This window comes from Narcine bancroftii, chromosome 1 (assembly GCF_036971445.1).
Source record: "Narcine bancroftii isolate sNarBan1 chromosome 1, sNarBan1.hap1, whole genome shotgun sequence".
Classification (NCBI taxonomy): Eukaryota; Metazoa; Chordata; class Chondrichthyes; order Torpediniformes; family Narcinidae; genus Narcine; species Narcine bancroftii.
Genome location: NC_091469.1, coordinates 371985591 through 372009134, shown reverse-complemented (window position 1 = coordinate 372009134; position 23544 = coordinate 371985591). Strand labels below are relative to the sequence as shown.

Below are 23544 nucleotides of genomic sequence, written 5' to 3'. Positions count from 1 at the left end.
GATGATGAAGGGCCGGTAATGGAGGCCGAGTCACCAAATCCCCATATATTGCTCAGGCCAGTCAGAATGAGAGCCATAAACCAACTATTGCTGCAAAGTTTGCAGTACCAAAGGGTATCGGCCAACCGCTAGAGGATGATACTGCGGGGTCAATAACTTATATGGTGTTGAATGCTTTTCAGTAGACAGTACTAGAAAAGCCCATCAAGAAATACCCCTTCCCTGTTAATTGCCGTCTGTTGGTGGTGCCTATGGTAAACCCTGTGATATGAGGCAAATTGAATGTTCCCACAAGGGCAAAAGACATGAAATTGCAAAGACTACAGGGGTCACTGGTTAAAGGTATCACTGCATGCGCACAAACACTCTCACACGATTTATCAGAGACCCAACAAGACACTCTTGGCTATTATCCCATGCAAACTATGAACTGAATGCCTTCTGGAAGGAGCTGATTAAGCTTGACCTAAATGCAAGATATGCTCATTTGTGCAGACCATTTAACCCTGTAATAAAATTTCTATTTGGTGAAGATCTCAGCAAACAGGTGAAAGATTTGTATAAACAGCAGAAGGCAGTGGCTGGTGTGGTCAGAACTTCTAGAGTGCAGGCAAGAGAACCTGTTATGTTTGACCCCTATCACAGGTATGCTGGGGAATTTAAGCGGGTTATCTGAGGTGGCTTCCCACTCCAAGCAGCAATAGCCAGCACGGAGTGGACTCTGGGTAAGAAATATTTTAAACTGTTAGCAGACACCTTTGGCGTGTTGGAGATAGATATGTTTGCATTCAGGCTTAATGCCTAGATTCAGAGGTTCATGTCCTGACTGCTGGATCCCCAAGCGGAAGCCATTGATGCCTTAGTCTATATTGGTCAAAATATAACTTTTATATGTTCCCTCCGTTCGCATTAGTGGTGAAGTAGCTGAATAAGATACAGGACCACGGTGCCACTGGATTGCTGGTAATGCCAAATTGGTCTCCCTAATGTTGGTTCCCCGTACTCCTTAGGCTTATGATGGGGACTCTGTTGATATTCACAAAAAGCAGAGGTCTGCTTATCCAACTGGTGTCAAAGATATCTCATCCACTGTCTCACTTAAGTCTGTTAGATTGCAGAATCGGAGAGAGCGAGGACTGACATAAACTCTCTGCAGCCTAGAACTCTGGACATCCTGTGGGGATCTTGAAGAAAGTTTACACAAAAAGAGTATGCATCCTATGTAGGGAATTGGAAAAAGTACTGTGCCCGAATGAACAGTCAGCCTCTCTCAAAGGTGTACTGAATTTTTTAACCGATATGTTATGTTCAGGGAGCCAGCTGCAGTGCAGTGAATACAGCAAAGAGCACACTGGCTGCTTTCTTGACACTCCAGGATTCGGAGCATGAAATGATGAACCACCCCTGATCAAAAGATTCACGAGTGTTTCACTTGTATCCTCCGGTACCCAGATATAAAGAAATTTGGGACGTAAAGTTTGTTTTGAACTATTTAAGGCTATAACTTGCGTAGTCTGTCCCATAAACTGATAATGCTAGTAGCCTTGACATTGGCCCAGAGGGTACAAACTTTGTCTTGCATTCATATTGACTATATCTGTTGGAAGGGGGACTATATAAGCATTCAAGTTAGACATTTTGAAACATAACAGGCAAGGGAGAATTGGGATAAAAAATTTTCATTGTATGCATACAGAGAAGATGAAAGATTATGTGCGATGATGGATTGTTTAAAAATATACATTGTATGTACAAAACATATTAGACTAAATGAGAAATACCTCTTAAAATCTTATAAAAACCACATCAGCGGGCTACCCCCCCAGACAATGGCCAGATGGCTGTGGGATGTCATGAGAGTGGCTGGAACGGATATTTCTCAGTTTGGGTCCCATTCAACTAGAGCAGCGGCAACCTCGGCAGCCAATAGGGCTTAGGTTCCTAAATGGGATATCCTCTGTCAGGCGGGATGAAGAAATGAGAGAACCTTTAATAGGTTTTACAATAAGCCTTTAAATTTAGAGGGGCAAATTTTCACGGCTTCCATACTACACACAGCAGACTGACAAAGGCTGCAGACAGGGGACCCACTGAACTGATTATGGTCTGTCGGACCACCCGAAGGGGATAAACCAGAGCTACAAACTCTCACATTGGCGAATCAACATACATTGCAAAGAATAATGAAACATTAAATGAGCACTTACCTGTGCGAAGTTTAATGATCATTACTTGAGCCCACCTCTCCCTCCCATTTTTCTTGTTTACGGATAAAGATGTTTGTTATGTAATAAATAATCTTCAGTCATAGGTTTGTGTTATGGTTTGTTTGTCTAGTTTAGCTCATTTAAGTTCTGTGGCTTCTCCCCTCTGGACAGTAAAGGAATGGCTGCGCATGCACGGATGGGATCTCACATTGACTCACCGACTCCCATTGCACAGGTAAGTGCTCATTTAATGTTCCATTCTAACATCTTAATAAATCTTCAGAATATCAATGCAATTAATTTCAATTAATTTACACTCTCTAGTTTTTTTTCTTATGTTGTTTAAATTTTCATACATTTGTCAATGTTTAAGGAGGACCAAGACAACATGGTCAGTCCAGGAATGAGAGCTTCATCCACTTGGCTAATGAAAGGCTTCATCAATGGTTGGATAATAGATGGAATGCTGTTCACCACATGTTGATAGTTACATAAAAGTTCCTGAATACTGTAAATAAACAAAAAAATAATTACCTACAAGCTACATTAAAAGAACAGCAGCAAATGGCAATGTAATTCTTTGGGTGTCCGCGTGTTCTCCAATTAAAACTTATACAATGGTTGAAAACAGCAGACAAGTGTTAATTTACTTTATATCGTCAAAGTAGTTATCCAGACAAACCTAAAGTCAGATGAACATGGTCATGATGTAAAACCATAACAAAAAATGTATTGTTTGTTACTCTTACCATGTAAATATTGAAAAATTGTCCCCAAACCTTGCATAAATACTAACCTTAAATAATGGTATTTAATTTCTGCCTCTTTTTGCCATAAATTGAGAACTGCTTGTGGTACATTAAGTCCCATTTTATACAAATATTTTGCTTCTGAAAGTAACTCAAGCACGGCTGGATCAAAATTCACTAAGATTTCCTGCTTTAAAAAACCAAGACAATATCAAAATTTACACATATTAATTCCTGTAAAATACGAAGAATGGGATAAATCATTTATTTATAACATATGCAACTGTGGTGCAGTTGCTATAGAGCATTGGATTGAAGCTCAATCTAAAGACCACAGGAGCATCAGAGAGGATCACTGGGGTCTCCTTCACTCCATCAACATGATCTGTCAGGATCGCTGTTTGAAGAGGCTTTGCAAAATTTGTGAGGACCCCTATCACCCCACAGGTAGCAGCTTCCAGCTACTCCCGTCAGGAAAAATACAGGAGTAAAAGCCAGAACCACCAGGCTGAGAAATATATACATACTGCAAATGTATCATTTGTCTGCAGGTGTGTTTGCATGTTTTTGCATCGAAGACGCCAAAGAACACTGTTTTGTTGAGTTGAACTTGTACAAATGGAAGATAACTTGAACATGAAATTGATTTTAATAATTCAAAAATATTTAATTATCAGTTTCATTGTTAGTTATTTAGTTGGTTAAGAAATGTTGATATACAAAATATTGCTTACTTCAAATAAAATTCCACCACTAGATACATCATCTCATTCCCGCCACTTAGCATTTTGAAGGGAATTTTCTCTCAACAACTCCAGGTTCATTCTTCTACTTGCAACACCATTATTTTCAGCTCATACCACAATGCCTTACCAGCAGAGGAGATTAAATACTTCTTATACTTTCCTTCTTCAACTAATCAAGAATGCAAAAAACTCTTTAATCAGTAGTTAATTAGCATGGTTAGCACAAAGCTATTACTGCACCACAGACCTAGGTTCAAATCCGGCACTGTCTGCAAGAAGTTTACTCCAGGCTTTCTGGTTTCCTCTCACCTTTCAAAATCATATTGGGGCTGTAGGTAAATAGGGGTATTTGGGTGGCATGGGGTCAAAATTTAACTTGAGCAGAGAATGGTTAGATTGGATTTGTGATTGAGGTACTGTATATAGAATTGTAAGAGTCATTGATAGTGAGAAAAATTTTCTCCTTAGCACAAACACCTGAGACCAGAGGGCATAAATTTAACATAAGGGTTAGGACATTTAGAGGGGATTTGAGGAAGAATTTTTTTCCCACCTTAAATGAAATTTAGTTCACACATTCTGATTTAGTGAGGCAAGTATTCTCACAATAATATATAACATATGGAATGTACATGAAACAGTTCTATACTTGATGGCAATGTTAATACAGAACAGATCTAATTTCAAGAAAAAAAATAGGAAGAAAGTAGTTATTATTACATTCATTTTGACTTCTTCCATAATGCAATAAGCATTGAAAATGTCAAGATCTTTGCTTTAGGTATAATCAAACACTGCATGCAGTTGATTGCTTCAATCCATTATTATAAATGATGAATGAACATATTGTTTAACCTTAGTCTCAGGATGCCGAACAATCAGTGAAGCTTGAAGTCCATTTCGAGCCAAGTCAACTGCTCGGCACCAACCCCGATGATACAACATCTCAAACTCCAGCAGAACAGATGCCATTTTGTTATAGTTTTTGATAACCTTTTTCATTTCAGAGCTCTATGAATGTAAAAAACAGACAAAAAATACAATGAAGTCTAACATTGAAAGATAGTTTTTATTTTCTTCAGTCCAATAAAAAGTTTTCAATCCAGGAAATTATAGATACAAAAATTACCTTCAAAATGTCAGTGTTTTTTTTCAGAAACTTCATGGGAATATCTATTTTTCTGAAAAGCTGTCGGACCCACATAATTTTCCCAGATATCTGAAAATGAGAAGATAAAATAAATGTATGAAGCATTTACAAATTAAAAGAAAGAACATAAAATTGCATATACATCACACTTTTCATCACCTCAGGATATACTTAAATACTCTTAATCTATTAAACCTTTTTTTTAAGGTGTATTTATTGTTATAATGTAATGACTAGAATCAAGTATCACTTTATAGGAAAAGTAGAAAATTCTTTAGTTTGGGTCCTCTGTGAAAAACTGAATATTCAAATAAGATGGTCTTTCAATAACTTTATGCAGATTTCATTTTGAAGATCTTTAAGTAGAAAAGGGAGCTCCATGTAAAAATAATTAATTGAATTAGAGAAATTGTAGTTGAGGAGTAAACTTACGGGTGGAATATTACGAGGTGTAGGTGGATTTTCTCTTTGTTTCTGATAGGTCTTGCGCACAAGATCCAAATCTCGTCCAAAACGCTGCAGGACAACTAGATACTTGTCTGTCAGTTCCAGTTCCGATCCAGCAATATGTTCAAACTTGCCCAACAATTCTAGCATGCGTTCTAACTGGAAAAGATACCAAGGAAATAGTGAAGCAATAAATTCATTTCAGAGATATTTTGAATGCTTTTGTTTTTTTTAAATTATACTTACAGTTAAAGGTTGTTCAAACCAGGAATCCATGAAAGTTTGCATTGACTGATAAAGTCCTTCCATCTGGAGTTTAAAATCCTGGAAATCATTGTCAAACTGAAAAGTAACAAGAAGAAATTATATTACAATCTTAAATATGGGAACTCTTCAAAGAATAAATGTAATGGATTAAGCAAAATATTTATGTTCAAATTTATTTTATTAGCACATGTATCAAAATTGCCTTCAAAACTAAAAAAATTCTATATATCAAAATCTTTTCTCCACCCCCCTCCCACTCCCTCTCACACAGAAAAAGCCCAAAAAGAAAGTAAAGAAAAAGAAAAGAAAAAAGAACAAGGAAAATAAAGAATAGACTAATTTTTTTAAACAATACTGGATATTACCTTATGAATAAATTGTGACCTAATTATTCTAACATTTACAGCTACCATTATATCTTTTAAATATTAAGTATATAATAAAATAAAACACTACTGTGCAATACATAACATTTTGTCAAAATACACACACACACATATATATTATTTAACACACAAACATCTAATAAAGTAAAATAAAATGAAATACATTAGGGTGAAGCCGGGGAGTGACAAAGTTTGTACCAAATTCTACCAGTTGACATATTATAATTACTTTTAAAGTTGTAACACCAATATTTAATGACATTTGACCAATTGAAAGCTAAATATGGAATAGAAAATAATGCAATATTCAGATATTATCAATTAAAGGTTTATCTACAATAGAGATTAACTAGATCTTATTTACTATTAGAAGACTATGAAATAGCAGCAATAATATCAAATCCAAAAATAAATAATTTTAGATCAGTTAAGTATTTATTACTTTGAGGAAAGAAGATAGATTTTAATAAATCTAAACAAAGGTGGGAAATGGACTTGGGTATAGATATAAAAGATAGAAATTGGACACAAATATGTTACGATAGTATGAAAAATACAATAAATGTTAGACATAGAATAGTACAATAGTTCTTGATGTAAACAGGAAATAGGAACTTTTTAAAACTCTACATGGACATTGCCTAAATAGAAAAATCTTCTGACAAATTTAATAGATAATCATCAACAAGTAATAGGTGTTAAACTCTAGAGAAATTCAATGTTGTTTCTTTTGGTGGATAAATTTCTCTCTCTCTCTCTCAAAAGATAGTGCTGGCAATTGCCAGCTGTTTAATGGAAATTAATGCAAAGTTTTATGCCTTTCGAAAAGATTACATTTTATTTAAAGAATTAATATGATGATTTTTTTTTGAAGATTTGCTTTCCATACATACAAAAGATTGATTTAAATAGATCTTGATGGTGAAGGACACTCTCTTACCAGAGTCAGGTTCTGAGATTTTTATTAAAGGTAAAAATTCATGGGGTAAATCAAGAAAAATAATATTACAAGGTATATCTTAAATGCCAGATGCTGTAGAGGGACATCTCACCCAAACCACAATGCACAAAGGCATCCCAAATTTGACAGGTCAGATCATCAGTATGGTCCTTCTGAATCCTCGCTCAAATAAAGCAGAAAATTCTGTAAATACTCAGATCATCAATATCAGAGAGGAAAAAAAAAACAAACTTCTGGAGGAAGCCAGCAGATCAGACAGCATCCATGGAGAGAAGAGGATGGTCAATGTTTTGGGTTGAAACCCTGCTCATACCATCAAATGTCAATTTTTCTGCAATACACAAATGTGCAGGAAAAGCTCAGCAGGTCACACAACAGTCACAGGAAGTAAAGAGTAACCAATCATTCAGCCCTGAACCCTTCATCAGGAATGAATGAAGCAACTTTTTGAGTTTCTCCAGCAGATTTGTGTGTTGCACCTGACCAGAGCATCTGCAGGTTTTTTTTGTTTTTATTAATTATTCTTCTTGCTTGTTGCCTGAGCTCTTGGCTTCCTCCAGCAAATTTATTTTCCTCTGAATTCTTGCATCTGTAGTTTATTGTGTCTCAGAGAACATAAAACTGTGCAGGAACAGGCTTTTCAGCCCACAATATCTGCAGTTAACATGATAGCACATAGAACCTACATGGACGCTTCCAACCAAAAGTAAGACTCCCTCGGAGCTCACCTTGCCAATTAAATGAGAAAACAGTGCTATGCTATTTCCCTCACAGACCCAGAGAGCCTTCCATTTATTTTACACCTCTCAAATCTCCAGTTACCGTTTCAGGTCTGGAATCAATCAGTCCTTTCTGATAGGGGGCTCTGTACCTAAAATAGCTCTTTCTGCAGATGCTGCCTGGCCTGCTGTTTTGCCATTTTCTGTTTTTAATTCAGCTTTTCAGCATCTGTAGTACTTTTTTTATTTCTTGGATCCCAAGCTGTCTTCAATCCTAATGAAACCATGAACCACAGATTGTCATCTTCAGTTTTAAAACCATTAAAATCAGCTTTATAAGATCTTAAAAGGGAAGTAGAAATGCCAAAGAAAAATACCAATGGAAGTTATCTTTCTTGACCAAACACAAGTATTCCTCCTCAAACCCAACAAATACCAAAGTCCACCCTCTCCCTGCTCAATTCCCAGATATTAAGAAACCTTAGTATCTCCCTTTGGTAATTTTTCCAGACTTTTCCTCTGTAGGAAATAGTTCAACTCAGAACATTTCAGTCAACTCTTGTAAATTTAAGAAAAGTATCAAAGTGCACACCTTTACAATTCCACAATGCCATTATGTGTAACTCATGCTGAATTATGCGACCATCTTTATATTTGGCAAACAAAAAAACTATTTTCAAAATACTCTTATTGAAAAGACAAATAAATCAAACTTAACATGATCTATAACACCTGAATTATACCTCTTTCTTTCTGTGATCCAGTACATCATAAGTCTTTGATTTCAAACTCAAGATAATTGTCTGATAACGTAAGCATATTTTGTCAAATCCTTCCATTTTAACATTCTGCAGATCAGAGAAATTTTCCATGGTGTTCATCACATGCACAATCTTCTCCAGTCGTTTGCAAAATGTGTCAAATTTGCCAAATATGTAGTTTTCACTGGAAACAAAATTAATTACAATCTTATAAATAGGTAATTATAGAACAATGTAATTAAAACATCCACACATAAATTTTACTATTGATAAGAACAAGCCAATGAGCTTTGCAATTTCCTAGACTACACTCAACCTCAGCCTAGGGTATCCTGATTCCTCTAGTATCCACTTCGCTGGTAAAAGCCTGACTCTGAGCTTCCAAAGCACTGGGCCTTTGAATTGTTATTCAAAAGCTACTGAATTGTTAAGCAATGGATCCACAATCAAACCAGCCATTGGCCAGTCACACAACAGCCAGTTAAGTGCCTCAGAAAAAGTCAATAAACCATATCTCTCTAATTAATAATACTCCATGAGTATCTTCAACAAGTTATTTCTTTTATGTTTGTTTTTAAGGCCACTCTATACTTTCCTCTTTGAAAATAGATACACATGTAGAACAAAGTTTATCATCAAAGTGGTCATAATTGATAGTTACTGGTTCCAATGGGAACAGCAGGTCATCAACCAATAATTCCTCAAGAAGTCTCGACTTCCTCGAGTATGTTTTATGTCTACTCGAATAATATGAGTATTCCTTCTCCTTTGGGTGTTGTCTCCGCCATATATTCAAAAGTTGCATTTCCTGCATTGATTTAACCATAAATTTGGCTACTTTGTTCTTTCTGCTAGTCTTTTGTCCAGTTTTATCCATCTTTGAATCCAAATTAAGGTTAAAGTCCCCTCCTATCAATATATTCCCCTGCGTATCAACAATCTTCAAAAAAATATCTTGCATAAACTTTTGATCTCTTCATTAGGTGCACATATATTGACCAAATTCCAGAGTTCTGAATATATCTGACATTTTATCATTACATATGCAATGATAAGGGGCTAATCAACAATCTTGTTGTACGAGGCCCTTTGGGTAGGAGCAATCACAATATGATCGAATTCTCATTCGACATGGAGAGTGATGAAATTAAAACCGAGACTAAGGTCCTGAATTTAAATAAAGGGAATTATGATGGTATGAGACGGGAGTTGAGTAAGATTGATTGGGTGGTGTTTATGGGGGAGTTAACTGTGGATAGACAATGGAAAGCATTCACAGATCTAATGGAGAAATTGCAAAAATCGTTTATACCGGTTTGGCATAAAAATAAACCAAAAAAGGTGACTCAACCGTGGATAACAAGGAAATTAGAGACAGCATTAGGTCCAAAGAGAGAGCATATCAATTGGCCAAAAAAAGTACCACAACCGAAGACTGGGAGCAGTTCAAGATGCAGCAAAGGAGGACAAAGGCATTAATCAAGAGAGCAAAAATAAATTACGAAAGTAAGCTTGCAGCAAATATAAAAACCGACTGCAAAAGCTTTTATAAATATGTCAAGAGGAAAAGATTGGTGAAATCCAGAGTAGGTCCTTTGCAGTCGGAATAAAGGGAATATATAATGGAGAATAAGGAAATGGCGGACCAATTAAATTCTTACTTTAGTTCTGTTTTTACAAGAGAGGATACAAATAACCTCCCAAGGATGTTGGGAAACAGAGACTAATGCAAGGGAGGAACTGAAAGAAATCAGTATCTCTAAGGACATGGTCTTGGGGAAATTGATGGGATTGAAGGCAGATAAATCCCAAGGGCCTGATAATCTACATCCTAGGGTACTTAAGGAAGTAGCCATTCAGATTGCAGATGCTTTAAGAATTATTTTCCAGTACTCGATAGACTCAGGATCAGTACCCATGGATTGGAGAGTAGCTAATGTTACCCCACTATTTAAAAAGGGGGGGGTAGAGAAAAAACGGGGAATTATAGGCCAGTGAGCCTTACATCAGTAGTGGGCAAAATGATGGAATCCATTATTAAGGATGTAATAGCGGAGCATATGACTAGCAGAGAAGGGATCGGACAGAGTCAACATGGATTTACAAAAGGTAAATCGTGCTTGACAAATCTATTGGAATTCTTTGAGATGGTGACAGGTAAAATAGATGGGGGAGAGCCAGTGGATGTGATGTACCTGGACTTCCAAAAGGCCTTCGATAAGGTCCCGCATAAACGACTGGCTTCCAAAATCAAGGCTCATGGGATTGGGGGAAAAGTATTGATGTGGATTGAGAACTGGCTGGCAGGTAGAAGACAGAGAGTTGGGATAAATGGCTCGTTTTCTGAGTGGCAGGCAGTGACCAGTGGGGTGCCACAGGGATCTGTACTGGGACACCAGCTGTTCACAATTTACATTAATGATCTGGATGAGGGGATTGGATGTAATATCTCCAAATTTGCAGATGACACTAAGCTAGGAGGGGTTGTGTGCATGGAAGAGGGGGTCAGGAAGCTCCAGTGTGATTTGGATAAATTGAGGGACTGGGCAGATACATGGCAAATGCATTACAATGTGGAATAATGTGAGGTTATCCACTTTGGTAATACAAACCGGAGGGCAGATTACTATTTGAATGGCAATAGATTAAGAGATGGGGAAGTGCAGAGAGACCTAGGGGTACTTGTATACCAGTCTCTGAAGGCGAGCATGCAGGTACAGCAGGCGGTTAAAAAGGCAAATGGTATGTTGGCCTTCATATCAAGAGGGTTTGAGTATAGGAACAAGGATACCTTACTGCAGCTGTACAGGGCTTTGGTGAGACCCCACCTGGAGTATTGTGTGCAGTTTTGGTCACCTTATCTAAGGAAGGATGTTCTTGCAATGGAGGGAGTGCAGAGGCGATTCACCAGGCTGATACCTGGAATGGCAGGAATGACTTATGAGGAAAGAATGCGCAAATTGGGATTGTACTTGCTGGAGTTTAGAAGATTGAGAGGGGATCTCATAGAGACATATAAAATTCTGGCAGGACTGGACAGAATGGATGCAGATGGGATGTTTCCAATGATGGGAAAATCCAGAACCCGGGGCCATGGACTGAGGATAATAGGCAAACCATTTAGGACCGAGATGAGGAGGAATTTCTTTACCCAGAGGGTGGTGAATCTGTGGAATTCATTGCCACAGAGGGCAGTAGAGGCAGGTTCATTAAATCTATTTAAGAGGGAATTAGATCTATTTCTTCAGTATAAGGGTATTAAAGGTTACGGAGAGAAGGCGGGGACAGGGTACTGAACTTTAAGATCAGCCATGATCTCGTTGAATGGCGAAGCAGACTCGAAGGGTCGAATGACCTACTCCTATCTTCAATGTTCTATGTTTCTATATCTCCCTGGTGGATCTCTTACTTCCTCCTCTATATTGATTGGTATATTTTTATTGATTAATATAGCTACACCTCTGGCTTTTGAGTTATATGATCCTGCCGTTACATGCCCTACCCAGTCTCTCCTTGATTTATTGTGTTCCACTTCAGTTAGATGTGTTTCCTGCACGAATGCTATATCTATTTTTTCTTTTTTCAGGAAATTTAATAGCCTCTTCCTTTTGATTTGGTTATGTATTCCATTAATATTTATAGTCATATAGTTCAACATGGCCATCTCATACTCTGTTTACATCTCATTTCCACTTCCTGACCACCACCTTTCCCCTTTTCCCCATTTTCATTTCTCAGTTTTCTTTTTTTGAATGCACTGTACGACAACAGTTCTAAAACATAAAATATTTCAACCATTCCCACATCTAAAATTCCCTTAACCCCAAGTGTCTCACCCCCCCCCCCCCCGTCTCGGATCACCCCTTGTCCCTTGCCGGCCAACCACAACTCCCCTCTCCATACGGACTGCGAACCTGTTCGCAAATGTCAACTGATTTTGCAGTGACTGTTATTCTCTCCCACCCAACGCCCTCCAGAAAACTTTTATCTTCACATTACAACAAAGCTCCCCGCTTTTCTTCTTTTTCTTTTTTAAATTATTTATTTTTTTAACCCCTCCTCTTTCCCCCCCTTCTCCCTTACTTCCCTTTTCTTCCCTCCTTTAGTTCTTATTTATACATTATTTTTACATCTTTATATGTATTTTGTCGTCATTCTTTGTTCTTGTTACATTTCTTCATCTCTCTTTCTGTCTTGCAGGCATTCTGAAAATTCTTGTGCTTTCTCCAGATCCGAGAACAGCCTGTTTTGCTGCCCCGGGATAACTATTTTAAGCACCGTTGGATATCTTAACATACATTTATAGCCTTTTTTTTCCATAGGATCGATTTTGCTGCGTTAAACTCCTTCCTCTTCTTTAGGAGCTCAAAACTTATGTCTGGGTAGAAAAAAAAATTTTGACCTTTGTATAAGGACATTCTTATGGAAAGGGGGGGGGGGGGACCGAGGATAGCGCTAGATAAATTAACAGAATGGTACAAACAAGGTGGTTTGCAGATACCAAACTTTAAAAGTTATTATAGAGCAGCACAATTAAGATATTTATCAGATTTTTTTCAAACAAGGGAAAAACCGGATTGGACCAGGATAGAGCTATATAAAATAGGGGAAAGAGTATCAGAACATATACTTTATAAGTGAGATGAAAAACTGGTGCAATATAGAAGTTGACCAGTACTGCACCATCTGCTCAACATTTGGAAGAAGATTCACATAGAATGGAAAAAAAAAACAAATTATCAACTACCAAAGTTATTATTGACGCAAAATCAACTAATCCCTTTCACAATAGATAACCTTTCCTTTAGAGAATGAGAGAGAAAAGGGAGTAAAAGAATAGAAAATTGTTTTTTGGGAAATAAATTATTATCATTTGAACAAATGAAGTACAAATATGGAATAACTCACGGTACAATGTTTGCATGCCACCAACTGAAAACCTACTTAAAGGACAAATTGGGAAGCAGACTGAGGTTACCAGAAGGACGCAGCTTTGAATATGTGATTACAGACACAATGATAATTAAAAGATTTATAACAAATGTGTACATCAAGCTGCAAGAGAAAGAAAATGATGAAATAAGCTGTAAACCCAAAAGTGAGAACAAGATCTAAATATAAAGATAAAAAAATAAAATACAGGAAAAGCTATGCTCCAGAACTATGAGAAATACAATAAACACGAGGTTACACAGGCTATATATCACACCCCAAAAGTTAAATAAATGGGACCCAACAGTATCAGATAAATGTTTTCGCTGTAAGAAGGAAACGGGAACAACAATACATGCAATTTGGGCATGTGAGAAAGTGGAAAAGTTTTGGGAAGATCTAAATCAGGTATTAAATAAAATCACAAAAAGCAACATACCAAAAAATCCAGAGATCTTTCTTCTAAGTTATATAAGTAAAGAATTAGGCCTCAAACTGGATGAAGCGGAAAAAAGATTTATTATGATAGCCTTAACTGTAGCAAAAAAATGTATAATGTCAACTTGGAAATCAGAAGAGAGCCTGAGAGTACAACAATGGTACATGGAAATGAATAAATGTATTCCATTGGAAAAAATAACATACAATTTAAAAAATAAAGTCACATTATTTGAACAAATTTGGGAACCGTACATGGAACACAACAGAGAGGGCTTGCCACAGACCTCCACCCCCTAAAATGATAGAATGAGAAGAAGATGAAATGAACTGACCCAGTATGTAAAAGTAGATGACACAATTTTCTTGTTTATTTTCATTGTGTGATGACATTGTTTAATGGGTTTATTGTATTGTATATGTTGAACGTTTAATGGGTTTGGAGGGGGGTGGGAAGGAGGGGGGTCAAAAAGGGGAGAAAATGCCACTGTGTATATTCAAGAGGGAAATGTTTGTGTGTATTTTGATTAATATGGTTCATAGGAACATAGGAAGTAGGAACAGGAGTAGGCCAAAAATGGCCCATCGAGCCTGCTCCGCCATTCAATACGATCATGGCTGATCTAATTTATGACCTAACTCCACCTACCTGCCTTCTCCCCATATCCCCTAATTCCTCTATCATGTAAAAATTTATCTAACCGAATTTTAAATATGTTTAATGAGGCAGCCTCAACCACTTCCCTGGTTAGAGAATTCCAAACATTCACTACTCTCTGGGAAAAACTATTTTTCCTCATCTCTGTCCTAAATCTACTCCCCCGAATCTTGAGACTGTGTCCTCTCGTATTAGTTAGCCCGGCAATCTGCAGAGTGTGAAAAAAAAATTAAAAATTATAAAAAGAAAGGATATGTATCCAAATGAGAGAAATGTCAAAAAGGTAGTGCAAATAATCCATACATATCAGAAAATGAATATTCAATAAATAATGTGCAAAGTTTAAAAAAAAATTAAAAAGTCTTGACTTCCCTGTGCACCAATGGCATAGCTCAGGGGGTGGTGGGGGGCGGGGGGGGTGATGGCTCCTCCTGAACACATTCTTCAGAGGTGGCACCTTTTTGAACTGTGTGCTTACTGCTCAGTCTCCTGAGATGTGCTGGTGGCCCACCAGTGCATCACTGTAGACTGAGCAGTGAGCACACAGTGCAAAAAGACACCCTTTCGAAGAACCTGCTCGGAGGAGCGGTATGGCCATTGATATCTGAGGAGGAATAGCTTGGAAGGTATTTATTTCTTCTTGGTTTTCAAAATTATAATGTTAGTGATAAAAGGTGTAAGTGCGATAACAAAATAATATAATGTTGGAGGAGTGGACAGAACATCAAATTATAGATTACCCGCAAATTTAGTGTTGTTTAAAAGCCAAAACACTTCAACACCCAGAGCCGAGCCAATGCACTTTCGTTGCGCTCCTACCATGGGTGCAATCATCATTCCCCCAATTTTTGGTACCATCATAGATTTTTTTCTGATAAGGAATGCCATGGAGAAAAACACTAAGAAGAAGAAACTATCTTAGAAACTATCTTAGGACAGATGAAAGAAGTTACAAATCGAGAAAAAGAATCATCAAAATTTCAGTGATCGACTTTTGGGGTGTGATGTATAGTCGGTGTAACCAATTATATTGTATCACGCATAACCTCGTGTTTATTGTATTTCTCATAGTTCCGGAGCATAGCTTTTCCCATGTTTCATTCTTTATCTTTATGTTTAGATCTTATTCCCATTTTTGTTTAGGTTTACAGTTTGTTTCCTTGTTCTCCTTTTCTTGCAGTTTGATGTACATGTTTGTTATAATTTTTTTAAATTATCATTGTGTCTGTAATCACATATTCAAAATTGCTTCCTTCTGGTCACCTCAGACTGTTGCCCAATTTGTCCTTCAAGTAGGTTTTCAGTTGGTGGTATGCAAACCTTGTATCGTGAGTTATATTATATTTGTCCTTCATTTGTTCAAAAGATAATAATTTATTTCCCGAAAAACAATTTTCTATTCTTTTGATCCCTTTTCTCTCCCTTTCTCTGAAGGAAAGTTTTTTTTTGCTGTAAAAAGGAAATGGGAACAACAATTCATGCAATTTGGACATGTGAGAAAGTGAAAAAATTTTGGGAAGATCTAAACCAGATATTAAATAACATCACAAAAAGCAATATACCAAAAAACCCAGAGATCTTCCTTCTAAGTAATATAAAAAATAAAGAATTTGGACTCTATTTGGATGGAGCACAAAAAAGATTTATTATGATAGCCCTAGCTATAGCAAAAAAAATGTATTATGTCAACCTAGAAATTAGAAGACAACTTGAGAATACAACAATAGTACATAGAAATAAATAAATGTATTCCATTAGAAAAAAATAACATATAATTTAAGAAATAACATCACAATATTCAAACAAATACGGGAACCATACATGAAACACAATAGAGAAATCCTACCATGGACCTCCATCACCTAAAATGACAGAAGGAGAAGACAATGAAATGAACTGACTCAGTATATAAAAGTAAAAGACAAAAATTTCTTGTTTATTTTTATCAAGTGACGACATTATTTAATGGGTTTAATGTATCTTATAGATTGAACTTTGAATAAATGGGAAGGGGGGAGAGGGAGAGAGGGGGGAAAAAGGGGAGAAAATGACACTATATATTCAAGAGAAAAGTGTCTGTATGTATTTTGGTCAGTATGGTTTATAGTGTGAAAATTTAAAAAATTAAAAAATTTAAAAAAATTTCAGTGATTGGTGGCCTACTTTTCATTTGGCAAGCACATGATGTCCACTGCGCCAGAGGTGGAACCCACTGAAGACTTGCTATCTACCTTCAGCCCAGGATGAGGAGATGGAGACAGTGCCCAGGCTGATATGGTTGCATGTGAGGTGAAACCCTCTAAAGACTTGCTACTTTCAGCCTCGGAGCTGGTGACAGCACCCTGGCTGTTGTGGCTGCACAGGTGGTAGAAGTGCCGCCCCACCACTTCAGCAGACTATCATCCAGAGGATGCAAATAATACATTAAGACTATGTGCGATCATTAACACACATACGGAATACCCAACAGATCCACACCTGTACACCTAACGTAGCATGTGCTCTTCTTGAGTTAGCCCTTATCAGCCAGATCTTAAATATAATTTTGACAGTTTTCCAAAAGATGAAACTGGATGTCATTTCAATGCATCTTGGTACAAGAAACATGTTAAGTGATTGTGAAATGGATAAACACTGGCTGGTTTACTCACCAAGAGCAAACACTATCAAATTGGTCGGATTGTTGGAGTGATCCAAAAACTCGTTGCAAGATTTTTGTTAAAGGCACATACTGTGGTGGAACACATGCATTGCCAACTTAAGTGTTCTGATGGAATATGACAGGGCACATCCCTCCCTTACAGTTCATAATAATCAACTTTTAAATTACCTGCCCATCTCCCGAACACAGTCAATAAGTGACCAAAATACCACCCACTGCTCATGACCTCACCCTCCAGGACCCATCATGTATGCCCCCCACCCATTCGAAAACCTCACTCCCGACTGTAAGCCTGTGGCAACTAAGAGCAGGCAATACGGCCCCAGGGACAGAACCTTTATCAAGGCAGAGGTTAAATGATTCCTGGCAGAGCCCAGTACCAGCCCTTGGAGAGCACAGGTAATGGTGGTGAAGAGCAGAGAGAAACACAGGATGGTCATAGACTACAGCTCGACCATCAACCGATTCACCCTCTTGGATGCCTACCCCCTCCCCTGCATAGCTGACATGGTGAACAAGATTGCCCATTACCAGGTCTTCTCTACCATCGACCTCAAGTTGGCCTATCACCAGCTCCTGATCTGTCCAGAGGACAGCCCATATACAATGTTCAAGGCAGACAGCCACCTCTACCATTTCTTCAGGGTTCCCTTTGGAGACATGTATAGGGTTTCAGTCTTCCAAAGGTAGATGGACTGAATGATGGACAACCACTAATTGAAAGCCACATTTCGCTACCTTGACCTGTAGGATCATGATGCTAACTTCCAAAAATTCCTCCGGATAGCCAAAGCCCTAAATCTCACATATAACTAGAAGGAATCCGTGTTCCGCACCTCATGTCTGGCTATACTAGGGTGCGTGGTGGAGAATGTAGTAATTGGACCTGAGCGAATCCGGCCCCTGCTGGAGCTCCCGCTCCCTCATAGCCTCAAAATCCTGAAAAGATGCCTGGGGTTCCTTTCATGTTATGCACAATGGGTTCTTAATTATGCAGACAAAGCTCACCCTCTGATAAGAACTACCACCTTTCCCCTGTTGGCAGAAGCCCAATCGGCCTTCATTTGCATTGAAGGCGATATTGTCAAGGCAGTGATGCACGCTGTAGACAAGTCCATCCCATTCCAAGTGGAGAGCGAACTATCTGACTTCACCCTGGCTGCCACACTTAACTAGGCAGGCAGGCCGTTTGCATTTTTCTTACATACCCTCCAGGATCCCAAACTCTAGCACTCAGCCATCGAGTAAGAGGCCAAGGGCATAGAGGAAGCTGTGTGCCACTGGAGGCATTATCGAGCCAGCAAACCATTCACGCTGCTGTAGTGACATTCATATTTAACAACAATCAGGGGAAAAATTAAGAACAACATGATCCTGAGGTGGAGAATTCAACTGTCCACCTAAAACGACAAGATCTTGTAATAACCCAGGAAGCTCAACAAGCCTCCCGATGCCTTGTTTCGGGGTACCTGCACCAATGTGCAAGCAGACAGCTTCCAAGCCCTTCACAAAAGCATTTGCCACCCAGGGTCACCAGCTCTATTACCTCCCATACTTGGTTGAAGGCATCAGGGAGCTGACCTGCAGCTGCCCACTCTGCATGAAATGCAAGCCACACTTCTACGGGCTAGAGGAAGGTCACCTGATCAAGGCCACCTACCCTTTGGAATGTCTAAGTATGGACTTCAAGGGCCTCCCTTCCCTCCAGAAACAGAACATGTATTTTCTCAAAATTTTTTTTTTCCACACTATGAACCATACTGACCAAAATACAGACATTTTTCTCTTGAATATATAGTGTCATTTTCTTCCCTTTTCCCCCCTCCCTTCCCTCCCTCCCTCTCTCACCCCCCTCCCCATTTATTCAACATTCAATCTGTATGATGCATTAAACCCGTTAAACAATGTCATCACTTAATAAAAATAAACAAGAAATTTGTGTCTTCTACTTTTACATACTGGGTCAGTTCATTTCGTTGTCTTCTCCTTCTGTCATTTTAGGTGGTGGAGGTTCGTGGTAGGATTTCTCTATTGTGTTCCATGTATGGTTCCCATATTTGTTCGAATACAGTGATGTCATTTCTTAAATTTTATGTTATTTTTTGCAATGGAATACATTTATTTATTTCTATGTACCATTGCTGTATTCTCAGGCTGTCTTCTAATTTCCACATTGACATAATACATTTTTTTGCTACAGCTAGGGCTATCATAATAAATCTTTTTTTGTGCTCCATCCAAATCGAGTCCAAGTTCTTTATTTCTGATATTACTTGGAAGAAAGATCTCTGGGTTTTTTGGTATATTGCTTTTTGTGATTTTATTTAATACCTGGTTTAGATCTTCCCAAAATTTTTCCACTTTCTCACATGCCCAAATTGCATGTATTGTTATTCCCGTTTCCTTCTTACAGCAAAAACATCTGTCTGATACTGTTGGGTCCCATTTATTTAACTTTTGGGGTGTGATGTATAGCCTGTGTAACCAATTATATTGTATCATGCGTAACCTCGTGTTTATTGTATTTCTCATAGTTCCAGAGTATAGCTTTTCCCATGTTTCATTCTTTATCTTTACGTTTAGATCTTGTTCCCATTTTTGTTTAGGTTTACAGCTTATTTCCTTGTTCTCCTTTTCTTGCAGTTTGATGTACTTGTTTGTTATAAATTTTTTAACTATCATTGTGTCTGTAATCACATATTCAAAATTGCTTCCTTCTGGTCACCTCAGACTGTTTCCCAATTTGTCCTTCAAGTAGGTTTTCAGTTGGTGATATGCAAACATTGTATCACAAGTTATATTATATTTGTCCTTCATTTGTTCAAAAGATAATAATTTCTTTCCCAAAAAACAATTTTCTATTCTTTTGATCCCTTTTCTCTCCCATTCTCTAAAGGAATGGTTATCTATTGTGAAAGGGATTAGTTGATTTTGTGTCAATATTAATTTTGGTAGTTGATCATTTATTTTATTCCTTTCTACTTGAATCTTCTTCCAAATGTTGAGCAGATGGTGCAATACTGGTGAATTCCTATGTTGCACCAACTTTTCATCCCACTTATATAGTATATGTTCAGGTATCTTCTCCCCCATTTTATCTAGCTCTAATCTGGTCCAATCTGGTTTTACCCTTGTTTGATAAAAATCTGATAGGTATCTTAATTGTGCTGCTCTATAATAATTCTTAAAGTTTGGTAGCTGTAAGCCTCCTTGTTTGTAGCATTCTGTTAATTTATCTAGTGCTATCCTCGGTTTCCCCCCTTTCCATAAGAATTTCCTTATTATTTTCTTTAGCTCCTTGAAGAATTTCTCTGTTAGGTGAATTGGTAATGATTGAAATAGGTATTGTATCCTTGGGAAGATGTTCATTTTAATACAGTTTATCCTTCCTATCAGTGTTAGTGGTAAGTCTTTCTAGTGCTCCAAGTCGGCTTGTAATTTTTTCATTAATGGCTGATAATTTAGTTTGTATAGATGGCCAAGATTATTATCTCGTTGTATACCTAGGTATTGAATTGCTTGTGTTTGCCATCTAAATGGTGATTCTTTCTTAAACTTTGTGAAATCCGCATTATTCATTGGCATTGCTTCATTTTTATTTGCATTGATCTTGTACCCTGATACTTCTCCATATTCCTTCAATTTCTTATGTAATTCTTTTATTGATATTTCTGGTTCTGTTAAGTATATTATGACATCATCTGCAAATAGACTGATTTTATATTCCTTCTCTTTTATTTTATTTTCTGTTCTCATCAGTTCTGCCCATGGTTCTATAGCTAACACGAACAGTGAGGGAGATAGTGGACATCCCTGCCTTGTTGATCTGCTTAATTTAAATTGGTTTGATATATATCCATTTACTGTCACCTTCGCCAATGGTCCCTTATATAATGCTTTAATCCAATTAATATATTTCTCTGGTAGGTTGAATTTTTGTAGTACTTTGAATAAAAAATTCCATTCTACTCTGTCAAAGGCTTTCTCTGCGTCTAAAGCAACCGCCACTGTTGGAGTTTTGTTTCCTTGTACTGCATGGATTAATAAGTTAATGAACTTACAAATGCAACTTTTGGATATATGGAGGAAACAACACCCAAAGGAAAAGGAATATTCATATTATTCGGGTAGACATAAAACATACTCAAGGATAGACCTATTCCTGTTATCAGCCCACATTCAAGGGAGAGTTAGGAAAACAGAATATAAAGCTAGATTGTTATCGGATCATTCACCTCTGTTATTGGCAATAGAGCTGGAGGACATCCCACCGAGAATGTATAGATGGAGATTAAACTCCATGCTACTTTAAAGACAGAATTTTAGAGTATTCATTGAGCGACAAATTAAAATGTACTTTTAAATAAATATGGAATCAGTGAAAGATAAGTTTATACTATGGGACGCAATGAAAGCGTTCATCAGAGGGCAGATAATAAGTTATGTAACTAAGATGAAGAAGGACTACAATCAGGAAATAGAACAGTTGGAAAGGGAAATAAAAAATACAGAAAAAGAATTAGCAATAAAGGAAGATACAACTAAAAAAGAATTGGCAGAGAAAAAAATAAAATATGAAAAACTACAAACATACAAGGTGGAGAAGAACATAATGAAGACAAAACAGAAGTATTATGAGCTAGGAGAAAAAACGCACAAAATACTAGCGTGGCAGCTTCAGACAGAACAAACTAAAAGAACGGTATTGGCATCAAGGAAAAAGGACAGACAAATTACATATAACCCAACGGAGATCAACGAAAACTTCAGGGAGTTCTACGAGCAACTATATCAAACTGAAAATGAAGGGAAAGAAGACAAAATAGATGAATTTCTAACTAAAATTGAACTACCGAAATTGCAAACAGAGGAGCAAAATAAATTAATAAAACCATTTGAAATAGAAGAAATACAGGAGATATTAAAAAAACTACCGAAAATAAAACACCGGGAGAGGATAGACTCTTAAAAGAACTCTATAAAACATTAAAAGACTTATTAATTCCTCCTCTCCTTGAAGTAATGAACCAGATTGAAAAAACAAAAATCAAGCCAGATTCATGCAAAACAGCAATAATTACAGTAATACCAAAGACGGGGAAAGATCCAGTAACACCAGCATCGTATAGACCAATATCTCTACTTAACACAGATTATAAGATAATAGCTAAACATTTAGCAAACAGATTGGCCGACTGTGTACCAAAAATAATAAAACTAGATCAAACTGGATTTATTAAAAAAAAACAAACAGACAATATCTGTAAGTTCATTTTCTCAAAATTATTGACGAATATTCTCAATTCCCCTTCGCCATCTCCTGCCTAGATATGACCAGGCCACAGTTATTAAGTCCCTGAGTAACCTCTTCATGCTCTGCAGATACCCCAGCTACATCGACAGTGACTGGAAAGGGGGGGGGGGGGGGGGTCCTCATTCATGGGTGAGGAGTTGCACCAACACTTGCTGGTCAAAGACATAGCCATGAGTAGGACGACCACCTAACCCCCGAGGGAATGGCGAGGTGGAAAGGGAGAATGGCACCATTTGGAGGGCAGTCCTCTGGCCCTCAAGTCAAAAGGGCTGCCTGATCTCCTAATGGCAAGAGGTCCTGTAGAGGTGCCCCATGCCACATGGTCCCTCCTCTGTACTGCAACAAATGCTACCCTGCATGAAAAATTATTCTCCTTCCCCAGGAAGTTGGCATCGGGAACCACGCTACCAGTCTGGCTGATGTCCCCAGGGCCTGTGTTACTGCAGAGACACACCTTATCCTGTAAACCAGTCCCCCTGTTGAGAAGATCCACCTCCTCCGCGTGAATCCCTAGTATGCCTATATGCAATACCAGGATGAGCGGAGAGACTGTCTTGGAACTTGCACATGCTGGAGCCCCTGCAACTGAGGCACTCACTGGACTGACCATGGTCACCCAACCAGCACCTCCACCCTCCCACCTACCAGAGACACGGTCAGGCATCCAACCCCACCATTGGCACCAGTTGCACCACCCCAACCCCAATCCACATCACACCGCCCGCCCCCCCCCCCCCCCCCGATCCAGCCCCAACTGATTCTGTTTCACCATCTGTAACCCACCACACAGAGCACTTCCCAGGAACCAACAGCTGCACCACAGCTAGTACTGCGCAATGGTCAGTTCAAAAGACAAAACCACTGGACAGGCTGAACCTGTAAATAGACTCTGAATGGACTCTGACACTTCACCCTGCGAGACTCTGTTTGAAAAAAAGGGGTGAATGTGGTGGAACACTGCAATACTTGCTTTGAACTGGCTGGCCCACCCTGATATTGTAACTCTTTCCACCTCCCCTCAGGATTCCGAATAAAGGTGGTACCCCTACCCAATCCCCTCCCTCAGTACCAACTGGAATCAGGCCAACAGCATGCAAGATGCCTTTAAGTTTATAGCGATTTAAGTCTATTAATTCTCAACTTGGTC

The 23544-nt window shown here is 38.1% G+C and overlaps 1 protein-coding gene across 8 annotated transcripts in view; it reads right to left on the bottom strand.

Annotated features, from left to right (window-relative positions):
* The window catches only part of dnah5l (dynein, axonemal, heavy chain 5 like), a 425035-nt gene that overhangs the window by 339246 nt on the left and 62245 nt on the right, over positions 1-23544 (bottom strand). For 6 of the 8 annotated variants that reach the window (XM_069913293.1, XM_069913291.1, XM_069913294.1 and 3 more), the window contains 7 exons: positions 8376-8577; positions 5546-5641; positions 5285-5458; positions 4832-4921; positions 4558-4713; positions 3004-3146; positions 2564-2715 (listed from right to left, as the gene is read on the bottom strand). In XM_069913293.1, the coding sequence (XP_069769394.1) occupies positions 2564-2715; positions 3004-3146; positions 4558-4713; positions 4832-4921; positions 5285-5458; positions 5546-5641; positions 8376-8577 (1013 nt within the window). Of the gene's footprint in view, positions 1-2563; positions 2716-3003; positions 3147-4557; positions 4714-4831; positions 4922-5284; positions 5459-5545; positions 5642-8375; positions 8578-23544 lie in introns of those variants that run through there. The other 2 variants (XM_069913292.1, XM_069913298.1) reach the window with 2 other exon arrangements.